Source organism: Argopecten irradians, chromosome 12 (assembly GCF_041381155.1).
Source record: "Argopecten irradians isolate NY chromosome 12, Ai_NY, whole genome shotgun sequence".
NCBI lineage: Eukaryota > Metazoa > Mollusca > Bivalvia > Pectinida > Pectinidae > Argopecten > Argopecten irradians.
The window spans coordinates 19,917,367-19,932,392 of NC_091145.1; the positions used below are offsets into that span (position 1 = coordinate 19,917,367).

General features: G+C 33.7%; 1 protein-coding gene across 1 annotated transcript in view; it reads right to left on the bottom strand.

Annotated features, from left to right (window-relative positions):
- Positions 1 to 282: 282 nt before the first annotated feature.
- Positions 283 to 15,026, bottom strand: part of LOC138336026 (protocadherin-like wing polarity protein stan) — a 28,546-nt gene continuing 13,802 nt past the window's right edge. The window contains exons 9-16 of the mRNA XM_069285289.1: positions 11,294 to 11,427; positions 10,031 to 10,127; positions 7,113 to 7,253; positions 4,638 to 4,769; positions 3,799 to 4,294; positions 2,021 to 2,060; positions 1,604 to 1,667; positions 283 to 509 (exon numbers count right to left, since the gene is read on the bottom strand). Of these exons, the coding sequence (XP_069141390.1) occupies positions 466 to 509; positions 1,604 to 1,667; positions 2,021 to 2,060; positions 3,799 to 4,294; positions 4,638 to 4,769; positions 7,113 to 7,253; positions 10,031 to 10,127; positions 11,294 to 11,427 (1,148 nt within the window). The 3' untranslated portion in view covers positions 283 to 465. The remainder of the gene's footprint in view (positions 510 to 1,603; positions 1,668 to 2,020; positions 2,061 to 3,798; positions 4,295 to 4,637; positions 4,770 to 7,112; positions 7,254 to 10,030; positions 10,128 to 11,293; positions 11,428 to 15,026) is intronic.

Consider the following 15,026-nt stretch of genomic DNA (forward strand, 5'->3'; position numbering starts at 1 on the left):
CGACCCCGGGGTGATCGCAAAAAATGCTTATTATCACGATGGATCATGGTTAAATCGACAGCATTAACATCAGACCACTTCGGATTATGGCCGGGCTAGTCTGTCTTACGAAACAAATATCTTTTTGAATGATCTTCTGTCAATGCGCTGTCGGACCGTTTGTTAATAATAAGTGCATATACGCACTATGTACATCTTGCAATAGAAAGATGTTTAAATAAGAAGGAAAATGAACTATGTATGCATATTCAATTTTACTGAAGATAAGTTTTGTCTACAAAATAAAATTCAATGTTATTTTATTGACAGGATTACATCATGAAAATAAGATAAGCAATAAAGAAATTATTATGAGAAACATTTTTGGCACATTGGTCTATGGACAATAGATTTCTAAACGTTTCTTTCTATTCCCTAAAACGTAATTCAAGAACATCCAATCCGATAAGGACATATAAATATACACTAGAAGTAGGGCGGTAGCCTTGGATTCTTTGGTCTGCCCGTGACTGAAAAGAGAAAACAACAGTAAAAATAGTATAATACATAAAGTGGTTTATCCTTAATAATTTCCGAAAGTATTATCAGGTCTTATTCTATTTCCCTGTGCGACGTAAATAACTATTTGGCGTTGGAGGTAAGCATTTATTGTGACGTCATGTGATGCGAGCGAAACGTTATATTTTTTTCAGTGGAAACGATCAATCTCTCGCAGGGTTCAATGCGGTGCTCACATTTAGACTGGATTACCTGCCTTAATACCCATTCTCTACCCATAAATACTATTTGTGTTTTCGGAGCAACGCTTAGCGGAGAGAAGAAAAACTACAGCAGGCAATCAAATCTGTGCTCACACTAGAAATCAGGGGACCGCAATGAATTCTGGATGAAAATGGAAATGGCTAAACGCGATTGCCTGCAGTAGTTTTCTTTTATCCTCTAGGCCTCGCCTATTTATTAGAGCAACCCATTAGAGAGAATTGGAACTAAGACAGGTAATCCAGTCTAAGGAAATGACGTGATTTTCGTTTTCAAAATAATGACGGCAACATCGATAGCGACCCAAAAGGGAAGATAACTCTGTAATACGCAAAGACGGAATACGTATTATTCAAGTTTAGAGTAGACTGTTTCTATATCTATAGCATTGTCGATGATCGTCGATAATCAACGATTATCAACGTTGACATTATCTCCTACTCTTCTCGAAGATCAGTTCTAAGTGTCTGTGTGCTTTTTAGACGCTTCTGTACAAAACATTAATTTAGTCAAGATATCTTTTATGAGCCTTGAGTTTAATTTTAATTATCAATAATATGAGTTTCCTTGTTTTGCTTTTAAAGTACGATCCGATTACATACATAAATAAGACATTACCACAAGAGCTCCCTGAAAACTAGAACTCAGCGGCAACAGCCAGACACCCGATAAATAATTTGCCTCTAACACTTCACAATGATAAGTTTACTGGTAGCCCCATTCTGTTAATTTTCGTTCTGAAACTGTTGGTGGTAATCAAACTAGATATTATTGAACTATAATCATTGATTAATTAAATCTTTTTCGATGTTAGCATTAAAATGGTATACACATATGCACTTACAAGGATCCACCTTTGAGTTTCCATTCGTCCATGCCTGAGTCCGAACGGGCTTTTTATCTTGTACCTACAACATATACCGAATGTTTTATCTTGTGAACAAGTATATATTGATAGAGTCTGGTCAGCACGAGGCTTGCCGAGTGATAACCAGTCAAACCATTTAACGAGAGCTGATATTAACCATTATCCACTTGACAGACCTTTGACTTCATTTCGCCTTTTCTCCTGTCTTACGACTCATTTTACGACGATTTAATAATGCGATAAAGAGACATAACATGATTTCACCACTGGTATGCTTGAACATTTTGGAAGCGATGACATTTTTGCGAATTTAAATCGCCCCCGAAACACACGCTCGCGAAGATAAGCTGATTTCCAATATAATCAGTTTGACGACATGTTTCAAGTTCTTACCTTTCCAACTTTGGTAAGTTTTGCAGACCCCGATGTCAGACTGTTAACATAATATCAAAAGAATGTATTACTTTAAAGAGACAATTAAGTCTAGGAGTACATTAAAATTTGCACATGTCTCGGAAACAAAACAATTCTAATAGAAATTAGATTAGTTGGTTTTACTCTGATATGACAGAATAGCCCACTGTAGTGAAATGTATGTAAAATGTTCAAACTAGCTAACTGTCTGCCAGTACACAGAGTGGTCGGGTGCCGAACCCTTGCCCTTGCCAGTGTAGTATGGAATTTTGCATGTTCTTGTCTAAAAACATTTTCACTAATTCCTCAGTGGTTATGTATTGCATTTGTTTAACGTGCGTGACTTTGGCTCGGGTATAGGTACAACGTATATGTTGTATCTGCTTAATCGTATTGATCACCGATTTGGAATTTCAACAGCTTCAATCAAAATACTCAATAATGTCGTGAATTTTGTCAATGTTTCTTGTTATATGTTCCATAAGGAATGAAGAACAATACATTTATGTCATATTTTGCTGCGTGGTTATGTAACAGAATTAGCTTCACTGAATTGTCCTTTTAAATCCTAACTGAACACTTCCAATTATATAATCAGGTCGACTATATACGTCAGGCTATCAAGGATTAAACTTTTATCTTTAAAAATTCTAAAGAGAATAGTCACGTTCATAAATAAATTTTGAGATAAAATATTGATAATTAAAATAGAAACATATATGGTAGTTAGTAAAAATGTTCCTCAGCATTATTCTATATACAAGTATTAGCTTCCCAAAAAGCTAAGAAGGCTACTATACAACATGACTTATTAGGAAGCAATTATATGAAAGCTTGACGAATTGTTCTGTTCACAGTTAGCTGCCATAGTTCTTTTCACAATTAATTTTTGAAGAATGCTTATTTAAATGCTTTCAGATTCAATGTAAAACATAATCAACTTCATGATATTCACGAAAGGGCCACTAGGCTAAATTTCAGAAAAAAAGTCTCTTTAAAACAATTATAACATAATAAAATTGATAATGATGGCCAAAGATGTGGTTACAACACTAACGAAGTTACAGTTTTGCCGTCTGGCGCAGATATAATCAACTAACACGACATCGGGAAACATAATATGACATGCGTTATGAAAATTAACGTTTTTTATTTTAATAAAGTTGTTCAGAAGGTGTAGTGGGCAAGCACGACACAAAGCAGAAAAAAGCATAACATTTCGTTTAAAACTTTACTTTCCTTTAGCGCATACAGTTCCACAAATGTTTAAGCATTTGCCTTGCAACGGACAGTTTTTACAAGTAGGTCATGATCATCTAGTTAATAGTATTAATATGGTTATATATAGATCCTCCACGCGCTGATCTATCATGTAGCGCCGCCTTGTGTGATTTCTGAGAATAATGTCCGACAACCAGAAAAACATTCGGACTTCTTTGGGTTTATCTAATGATAATTTGTTTGCAATAATTTCCCCACTGGTACCCCTTATACACATGAAATCTTCAACAACAAGTAACCAATCAACACACGTAAATCGTTTTTGGCAAGCTAATCAAAGTAAACAGACTATTTATAACCATGTGAAATCCAAACAACATGGCAGGCAAAGCGACCGATTCTAATAGCTACCATCCTGGGATGGTAGCAATAATTTGGGTTTATGATTCACAGACACAAAAGGAAGGATACTCTTGATAATATCCTTAAAACAAGCATTTTGAGATATTTTTTATATGCTAATGGTATGTTTCTACCTTGAGGCATTTCGTAGTTTCAGGATTCCAGCCGTCAAGGTTGCGAAGCCTACCAAAGCAACAGTTCCCGCTCCGACTACTACCGCTATACCCGGAACAGTCTCGTAAAACGGTGTACAGGAGACAGCATCGTCTGATGAGGAGGAAGACGATGATGCAGAGATAGATGCCGACGACGAGGACGACGAGGACGATGATGATGAAGAAGAAGCAGATGACGTAGCTGATTCATCAACATCTGTAACAGTGATAGTAACAGTAGCTGTAGAGGAAAGGCTTCCGTCACTAGCGTGGACCAGGAGCTGGTGTGAGGTTGCTGTCTCATAGTCCAAACTTGCCCCCAAAGACACGGTACCTGCCGCAGAGTCGACGAGGAATCCGGCGTATGACGTCACGAACGAGTAGGTAATGTTGTCGGTGTCGGCGTCCGTGGCGACCACCGTAGCAAGAACAGTGCCGACAGATGTCGCTTCGGAAAATGTCACAGCATACGTAGCTAAAACATATCACCACTTTATTCATACAAATACATGTATATGTACATGCATTTTTTTGTGTTTCAAAATGCGTAACAGTAACAAACATTGTTTTGAAGAAATAATTTAATGGAATTCAATCGAGGCTGTGGTATCTGGTGCTATATTAGAATTATTAGAACGAAATAACGATAAAGCCATAATAATAATCACAACTAAAAACTACAAGCTGTAAACATGTTTCCATCGGTTTTTGTTGTGAATACGCTCACATTGTAAATGTTTGGAATATATTAAATCATGGTGTTAATGAGCGAGTGGTAGGTCATGTCATCTTATGTACAGAGACCATGTTAACCATACCTGGGTTGAAAACTGGGGCAGCCTCATTAACGTTTCCTATGTTGACAGCTACACTGACAGTAGCAGAAGTGGTTCCATCCGTGACGAAAATTACCAAGTCGTAATAACTGGTAGTTTCATAGTCCAATCCACCTAATGGACAGTAAAACAATTAAGTACATTAAAAGCTTTATGAATAAATATCTTTTTTTTATAATGCATAGAAAGTTTTTATTTTGTTGTCAAGAAAAGAACTAGGAGCAGCAAATGTGTAAAAATCATAAAAATCTGTATAAGTAGCGTCTCCATATCGAATAAAAACAAGGAGCTGACTTCAGAACCACAAAACATCAAGCAACACCTGTAATGTTATGTCACATAAAATAACACCTGTGATGTCATGTCACATCAAGCAATACATGTGATGTCATATTACATCAAGCAACACCTGTGATGTCATGTCACATAAAACAACACCTGTGCTGTCATGTCACATCAAGCAACACCTGTGATGTCATGTCACATAAAACAACACCTGTGATGTCATGTCACATCAAGCAACACCTGTGATGTCATGTCACATCAAGCAACACATGTGATGCTATGTCACATAAAATAACACCTGTGATGTTATGTCACATCAAGCAACACCTGTGATGTGATGTCACATCGAGCAACACCTGTGATGTTATGTCACAAAAAGTAACACAACACCGTATAAACAGCTATTGTTATGGGTCAAAATTTTCGCAATTTCATAAAATTCGATAAAATTCAATTTGATATTTTACAATCTGACGATAACGGTACACACGACTTACCCATCACTTGATATACTTCCGCGGATTAAACTTAAACTTAAAATATCATCCCCGTAAAATTACTAGCTATATACATCGCGTACTATTCGATAATATATTTTGATTCCCTCGTTATTTACTTGTGCGTTACATCGAATCAGTAAATTGGAAATGTCTATACCTTCAATCATCATTATTTTAAACTTTCATAAAAATTTTGGACACATTTATGGCTATTATGTACTGACAAAATTGTCAGTTAATGAAATCACATGTTCAATATTATTTTGCATTTTTTTAAAATCTTTGTAGCGTTCGGTTATCTGTAGAACAAAATGAAGAACAATAAAAACCAATATGAATTATCTTACATTTGTACCTATAATTTTATTGAGCTGACAGGTATTTTATATTCAGATAGAAAAGATTTTTTTTATTATTTTAGATATACAGAAAGATAAATATGCTAAACCAAAACACGTTATTCTCCTGCTACATAATCAGGTTACCCAGAAAAAATCATCATGTTAGTTTTATTGCAAGAAAAACTACTTTATGGTCTAGTCGCATTCGAATCTTTCACAATCTGGAACACTTTTTTGATATTACTAAGTATAGTTCGTTTTAATTGTCAATGTAAACCATATCTTTTGTTTTCAGAATTACTACTTTTTTTATTAATATCTACTAGTAATTGTTTTTAGAAAGAAAAAAACCCAGTTAGTTTTGGTACCATATTGTAATTACCAATTCAATGATATTTAATTATAGATAATAATGATTACACAATTAGTTGTTTTTTGTTGATTTTTTTTTTTGACAAAAATGGATTTTTTACCCTTTCATCTAAACATTAATGTTAGATTTATTGAAAGTAAATATAATAGATTCATTTGATAACGACTAATACATTCGTTGCTAAATCATTATATGATGTTGTCGTTGGCAACTGTTGTTGATGCAAATACCGTTGATTTTTATTGTTTCCTTGTTTTAGTCTTTGTCTTTATATACAGATTTTACAGAATCATTAGTAGACTAATACGTTGTACGTGTAGTTAGTGCGATACGGTGTAGTCATTAGATTATTTGTTTCTCGAATAAAGTTACATTCAGAAGGAAAAGCAACATCAAAATGACGCTTTATGAAAATCCTACAATAACGTGATGGATTAATTTTAATTAAGTCAGCTCATTTTAATTAACAAAATTTCATGGTTAAATCGTTATTTTTATTGAGATATACTATTTTCATTATTCACTTTGTATTCATTCATCCTTCACTTTGTATTCATTCATCCATGTATTATGTAGTTTACTATTTTGAAATTTTGATTCTAGCTTGATGAATCTGTACAATTACCCATCACAGCGATACCAATTTGGATTGAGACGTCTTGTTAGTTTAATTCATACAAACTTGCGATTAATATGATGTATTTGCATATCACAGAGTTATCTGCCCTTACGGGTAGGTAGTAATTGTGACGTTGTGTGTTTGAGAGCATAACGTCATACTTTTCGGAGAAAAAGACGTGATTTGCTCCTACAAAATAATGGCGTCACAATGGATTACTACCCGGAAGTGAGTTAACTCTGTAATAAGCATAGAAGAAAGATTCCGTAACAAATGTTTTTTTTAATAGTAAAATAAAAACTTGAGATGCCTCAAATGTTATAAAACACCCATACTCACTAGTTACAACAAGGGAAGCAACTCCATTGCCACTGGATACAGCAAAACATTTGGGTGATGGCTGAGAGATCGTATAAACAAGAGAGGTTCCGGCATCTCCATCAGTACAGAATAGGTCACTTATAACCACAGTGTTGGGAGCTACAGTGATAATAATCATTTAATATTTAAATTAGTAGTTTGATATGTACTATAGCACAAGAAAAAAATGATTATAAAGCATAGTATCCTCGATACTCCAGAGGTTATTATCATATCCCCTGGACTACCTCATAGTAAAACATAGGTAAATTTTGCCTTTGATGTACATCAAAGAATCGAATTTCGGTACACTGTGATTGAATGTGTGGCTTTAAAATTGGGTGTTACCCTCTGTATAGCCTTCTGCTTTACTAAGAGATATTTCAGGGGTGGGTATAACGTCGGTAACCCCAGAAGTATCGAGGATGGGTACATAGTCATTCGTTGCTATCAATTATAACATTTTTTTAAATTTAAATTGTAAATTTCATTTTGATATATTTTTAAACCATATTTAACTGCAAGCTTTAATAATCATAATATTGATATGTCCCTAAGATCACGAACAAGTATTGTTTAAGTGTTAAACAGTCTTAACATTAGACTTGGCCAATCATAGATGCCATTACAAACAATGACATACACAAATCTGAACCAGGGCAACATCATCCTCGATACTCCAGGGGTTGCTTTGATTGTCGTTATATCCATCTTTGTTTCCAGGATCATGAAACCGTCTTAGACTTAAGTTTTAACTTAGCCAAAAAAAATGACGTAATCTCATTTGTGATTGGCGAAGTCTTAACCTAAGATTGATTTAGACTTAATTTGTTTCGTGATTCTGAGGCCTGGACTATCTGATAGTAAATCTAAATTTTGTTCATGAGAATAAAAATTGACCAATAATTGCCTGCAGGGACTTTCTTTGAAGATTACAGAGACCTGTGTTTTTGCTGCCTTCAGTTTCATTATGATATAGTCAAGAGTTCACTCTGAAATTATAGACCGCAAATTGGCGTCATCGAATGTACTCACTTCACTGCACTATAGATGTAAATATAAATCATTCTCTGCTCGTATTTGTATTTTAAACATAAAGCCTATGCATTGTAAGCACTCTTCGGGATTCGTTAGTATGAAAAAAGTTAAACTGAACATATAACTTTATTTAGGGAAAATAAACACTTGGGAAATTACTTGGAACGCAAAATTTGCGAAAGTAAATCGCACGCAAAAGTAAGTTGGTTGGCAGTGTTTGCTGTTAAATCACTTGCATTGAGATGAAGATACTCATACATTTTTGTATTAACTTTGTATCCTATTGTTTTATGACCGTTTACACTTTCCAATCTCTTCTATTTGAAGAAAAAAACCCACACATATTTATGTTTTTTCAATCTTTGATCCAAATATCCATTGAATTATTATATATAATTAACTCGCGAAATCAGAAGTAGTTACAATTCAAGAAATGACTCATTATCAAGGTCAGGATCGTAAAGGTAGATTTCTGATCAAAATGTAATTAAAAATAGACTCATCATATTCCATTGGCATTAATAACCGTATAATAAAAAAACGATCGATGCTAAATTGTTGATTTTGACTGAATGACTACTTAAGAGTAAATTAATCTTTTTTGTTTAGAATCAACCATGCCCTTGTCCTTTAGTTTGACTGATAAGGGCGCATCTTGGATTCCGACCATGAATGCATGTATGATGATGCTTTGCAGTAAGCTCATTATATTACCAAGTGGTTCAAATGCTCTAGTGATTCCTATGAATGTAAATCTTTATCTTACAGATGCCCAATTATATCGTTATATTTTTTTCAACAATCCCTTGAAACATAAATATTGAATTCCTTTTTCTTGACTTTTCGATTTCTTCTTTCCTTTCGGTAATAAAATGATGGTTGCCGTCAATATCAGATTGTTTAATAAGCGTATATATATACGAAATATATTGACAGCTTTTTGTCTGTTGCTAGTCGGTGGTTTTTCTCCCGGTACTCCGGCTTTCCTCCACCAACAAACCTGACATGTCCTTACATGACTCTGGGTGTTAATAGGACATTAGATTAATAAACTAATTAAGGTTCTGTCTTATGTCATATTATTCGTACAAAAGCTTCATCTATCACATATTATGTATTACTGTTTCTACTGAAGGTCTAGAGGTGATTTAACACATACTGTGTTAGTCTCTGATCAAAACTCATCAATAAACACTGCTTCTAAACTTCATGACTGATATCGTTGCATTATAAACACTCCAACTTAAGCATAGCGAGAAAGACGCTGATGTAAAACTCACCGGAAGTAGGAGTCGACCTACCGGAAGTAGACAGTGTCGGTCATGACTTACCTTCCTCCTCAGATTTATACTACTTATTCGACCACTCAAGAGTACATATGGACTGTAGGAAACAAATGTGTCCAACAAGCCAGTTGATTGAATGACCAAGTATGATAATGAAGTACCTTATACATGTAGGAATAGACAGAACTTAGAAAAGGTATTTTTTCATGTGAAAGGTAAAATGTAGATCACATCAATATGTATGAAGTTTCAAATTGCTTTAAGAAAGAATCCGTTTAAGACAGAACTTAGAAATGTTTTTCCCATTGCTTTAAGATAGAATTCGTTTTTAAATGGAGGTCAAAGGTTAAAACAGAGTCAAGGTGACCTCGTTTTGGTATACGACACATCGTAACACGTGTAGAGAGACCCGTATACCAAAACGTTCCAATGCCTGCACTATTTCATGGCGAAAAGTTATAGATCTATACCTACTCACATCTCCGAACATCCATCCACCCACACACACCCTTACCAGCAACTAGTTTTCTGTTCGAGACTTAAACGTCAGCTGGTCATGCTAGAATTACATACCCGCGTCCTCCGACACAGTTTTGACGTGTGTTGTCGGTGAACAAGTTGGCGCGTTGTCGTTTACGTCAGTTATAGTCACAGAAACTGTCCCACTACCCTGTAAATAAAGAACGTGTTATAGCATCGTCATCCTCGATACTCCAGTGGTTAATATCACTGTCGTGACATTCACCCGTGGACTATGTCGTACCAATACTGAAAGCAGTTCAGGAGAAAGAACTGATCAGTTTGCAGATACTGCCTTTGAAGATTACAAAGACAACGATAACTTACGCAGTCAATTCGATTATATATCGTTGCATATCAAATATACAAACTACCTGTCCATCTGTTGTGACACGCAGAGCCTTCAGTTTTACTATAACAGGTGTGAATGTAACGATAGTGAGAGTAACCCCTGGACTATTGAGGATGTTGGACCATAGACAAGGACTATTATCATCGTAAAAACATGACTAAAACAATATTTGCATTATTATGTATTTCAATTTTATTAATAAAAAATACATGTCTAACCTCTTTTGGAGGCCGGCATTTTATAACAGAAGTATGTATGACGCTATACACAGCGGCAGGGATTATGAATGTTGCGAAAAAGAACTGATTACAACTGTTTAATGATAGAGTTAAAGTTATGTATTAAGGTAAAATGTACCACTGCCCAATTTATGCAGTTACACTTCAGGGCAATGAGAGTTGCAATCTCACGGTTACTTTTAATGTTAGTAGTGACCTCCCTTATTGCTGAAGAACGGTCTTTGTTTTGCAATATTAGCTGGGACAGACTATAGTATCCAAGAAACATTTGAGGTATCCCCCTCTTTTGTTTTGAAATAGCCATTCTTTAGACAAAGCAGCTGGGTTTTTTTGCCCAAATCTGTTTGCTAATGCATTTGAAAGTGCTCTTTGGTCAGCAATTATTCACTTGCATAGATATTTTAGAAATCCTTCCATTTCTACAGGGTTTTTCAAATTTCAGCTTTTCCATTTAAAAAAATCATTACTTTCAAAATAGCATGGCGAGGTATGTTTTTATTGTTTGTATGTTCAGATGGTACCCTTATGTAAATATCGATGCCATTTTTTTAATTACATTTCAGGGTGACAAACTTTACCTTAAAAAACTTCCTCAACGAGCAACTGTTATTTTTCATCTTTATCATGTTAGAGTTTGCTACCTTTTTCAATTTTTGAAATAACTAGCCTTATATGATAAACATGATAATGATAATAGTCATTATTGAGGAATATTTTTGTACAGACCGTTTGACTTCCACCATCCACAGCCCCCACAGTGATAACATAAGATGACTGTGTTTCATAATCTACAGCCCGGGCCAGGTAGATATCACCCGACGTCATATCGATGGTAAAATAGCCGGAGCCACTGTTTGTTACTACAACATCAAATATCAACGGAAAAGTAAAAAAACATACATAAATATAATACAAGGACAGATGCTAAAGGAAATCTGTAAATTGATGGACGTGGATAATAGTCGACGTCACGACGGTTATAGAATAGCGAGACCCAATGTTTATTACTAGAAAATAAAATATAATAAATACATAAATACAAGAAATAGATAGGTACAATTGCAAATCTCTTAACGAATGGGAATTTCATGAGTCACTATCAAAATGATAATAAATCAAATAGTATCAAATTTCCAAATGAAATGGCGAGAGGCATATTAGAATAGTAATGATTAATATAAACCCCATCTGATCTGCTGCTTTAAAATTCCTTAATTGCCCACGTACACCCGTTTCAGAAAGATAGGCCTACTTTTTATCTTTTTTTTTAATAATTACGTAATTATACTGTATATGTTTTATCAATTTCATGTTTCATGTTCTGGAATTAAGACGACGGTTTCAGAAGATTTTTTTTTCGATATCGCGTTGCACAGAGAACAGTTAAGAGCTAATAAATTTCAATATCCTCTTTTGGAAATAACTTAAATAATACGTGGAAAGTTATGACATATGCCCAGAATTCATAAAATAAAAAAGGGGTTGTCAGATACACTTTTCATTATATATATTCAAATGTCACCGAAATCCTTTTAACATCCGCCAATAAAATAACAAAATAAAAAAGTAATCACAAAATGATTGTGGATATGTTCGTTAAAACAACAAGTTGGATAATACCCAATCGAATTAAAAAATATCTCTTCAAATCGTCTTAAGGGTATTGGTTTTAAGATACTAACCTCTGTAACAGATGTTATGACAAAATTAAAACGACTATGTATCTATTGTTCACATTTCCGAAACAAGTAAAGAAACAACATCATACCAAAAGTATGACTGTTGAACTGATGTATCCCAAATTATCTCAAAATTAACTTTCATCCCGTAACGTCTACCAGTTGAAACGAAATGATATAGTAATGGTGAATAACCAGATAAATTGTTTTCTTGTCTATTGTTTGGTTTACTGTGACCACCATGTATTTAGTTGTTGAGTTTTTGTTAGCATTAGGTAGATATTTAGTAAGATATGATGGATGGGAAGGAAAACTAGGTGCTTTAAATATTGCCATGTGATTCAAAAGTGGACGATGTATATAAGCCTCTGCTTTGCTGCATATCAATGTTTAGGAACAAATATATATTGATAGTCATTGAAAATGAATCGAATCATCATTGAATTATACATGTTAGAAATAGTCGTGCAAATGATGCGGAAGTTAGTATATTATATAACGAGTTATTTCTGCTCCGAAATGATTGCAAAAGCTTTTTGTACGCATAATGTCTTTTCATAACTAAAGAGTACATTAATTAAAGCATTTTCCATAAAATTACTTTTTATACTACCCCCTACTCTCAACTTGCGTTACAGATGTTAGATAGAAATGATTTAGCGTTGATATTTTGAATTTATACTTTAAACGATCCTAACTTATACAAACCATCACTAAACTATATTTTATTGAATGATACGATGAGCTTGTTAAAGTTACGCCTTCACACTCTGTATAACATCACGTGGTTTAATTGTTTTAGTCATTACGGAGTCATATATCATAACTGTTACGGATGTTAGAAATATGGATATTGCGGAACAATAACAGATATGAGTTTACATCAGACTTTCTGTCGAGAAATTCTTTCTGGTAAGGGGTCGGGTGTGTGTCCTTGACCATTAATTCACATTTCCGACATATAAATCCACAACTGTATTTCTATTTATAAATATGATCGCAAGTCTCTTGTCTAGCCCCGACTTTTCTCCAAACTATAATGATTTGTTACACTAGTATTTTTATAACAGAATCTAAAAAATAACACTGTTAATGAATTTACCCAAAAATGGTTCCCCTTAACTATTTAACTACTTTATTATTATTTTTTTTCTTTTTAAATAAAAAATATCTGAAAAACAAACATTTTTTTTTGATATTATGGGCAACTAGATATTTTTCTTGTGCTAAAAAAGGTGTTGTTTATGTTTGTGTTATTTTGTTGTTGTTTTGTTGTCTCCTATACATGTGACATATGTGGAACTATCTATGTACCAATTATGATTACAACAAAATTAGCTCTTCAAGAAGGTCAATATCTCATACTACCCTAGCCAACAAATTGTAAAAAATATCTTTAAGAAAATGTGCTTATGATATATATGAACCTTCTTATGTATGAAATCTTATAAGGATTAATTCATTGGCTTTTATTAAAATTACACATATACAATGCATGTATGTATATATGGTATGTGTGAATATATGTATATGAGTTAATTAAATTTCCCAAGATTGCATATGCAGAATTGTTTTACTTCTTAATTTTTATTAACCAGTTTCAACTGACCCTTGTGGAAACACAGTGGACTTTTATGGGTCATGTTGCTGCTGAAGATAAATAATGTGTTACTGCTATTGTGAAAAATTTATACATGTATGTGTTAAGTCTGTATTAGGGTACAACAGTGCGAACAAGTATATGTATAAATACATGTAATATATGTGTGCTGGTATAGGAAAATGGAGAAATGGAACAATTGTTTTAGTTGCACATATGTCGAGTGCTATGGATATATATGTAGTGTTTGTTTTTGTTTGCTTTTTGTTTGTTTTTCGTAATGTCTAAAGTCATGTAGTTCATAATGTAAGTGTGCCATACATATATGTATTTTTGAGGTTCCCAATTGATGATTGATACTGTACCTAGCGTCTCTTGTACACATACATGTAAGCTGTTATATCAATTGATCCTATCTACAAATGTTACAGACTTGTCTGATTCTTTTTCAGTGCTCAGTTCTATGTCACTAAAATTTTAAAAATTGTGATATCAAAATCAAGGAATATGTGACATAGCATATATATAAATGATTACATGTATGAATAAAAGAGAAATCCTCTCACTTATTTTAAATTTGTAGATATATATTTGTGCTCAACTTTATGCCACAAGAATTTAAAAAAAAATATGATGTCATAATTAACAAATAGATGACATAACATAAATAATATATATGATTACATGTATGAATACAAGAGAAACCCTTTCACTTAATTTAAAGTTATATATCTACCGTATATTTGTATTTGTATGAATGAGTTTGGAGAATGAATGGAGCAAATCGAATGTGATGAATGAAAGCGATCGAGTAAAAGGAGTGAAAGAGACCTCCTGTGAGAGGCTATATGTTGTAAGAGGGATGAACCCAGGGTCCCAACCCTGGCATCCCTCTAATTTGCTGGGGAATAAAATCGATTTTGAAAACTTAAAAAAAAAAAACAGAATTCGAACACATTTCTCTAAAGATTTTTTTCTGCAAATTTTAGATGTGGAATTGTGATTTATAAAAGATTTCTAACTACCGTAACAAAGTTTTGAAATAGGCATATATTTAAATCTTATTATTTAATCACGTGAATATTGAATAGACTTTTTGGTTATAGTTGAGGCTCATTTTAAATTCCAATTTAGTGGCTTTCGCCGTTGTGTTGTTCGAATGAAAAGTTTGTAATATCAC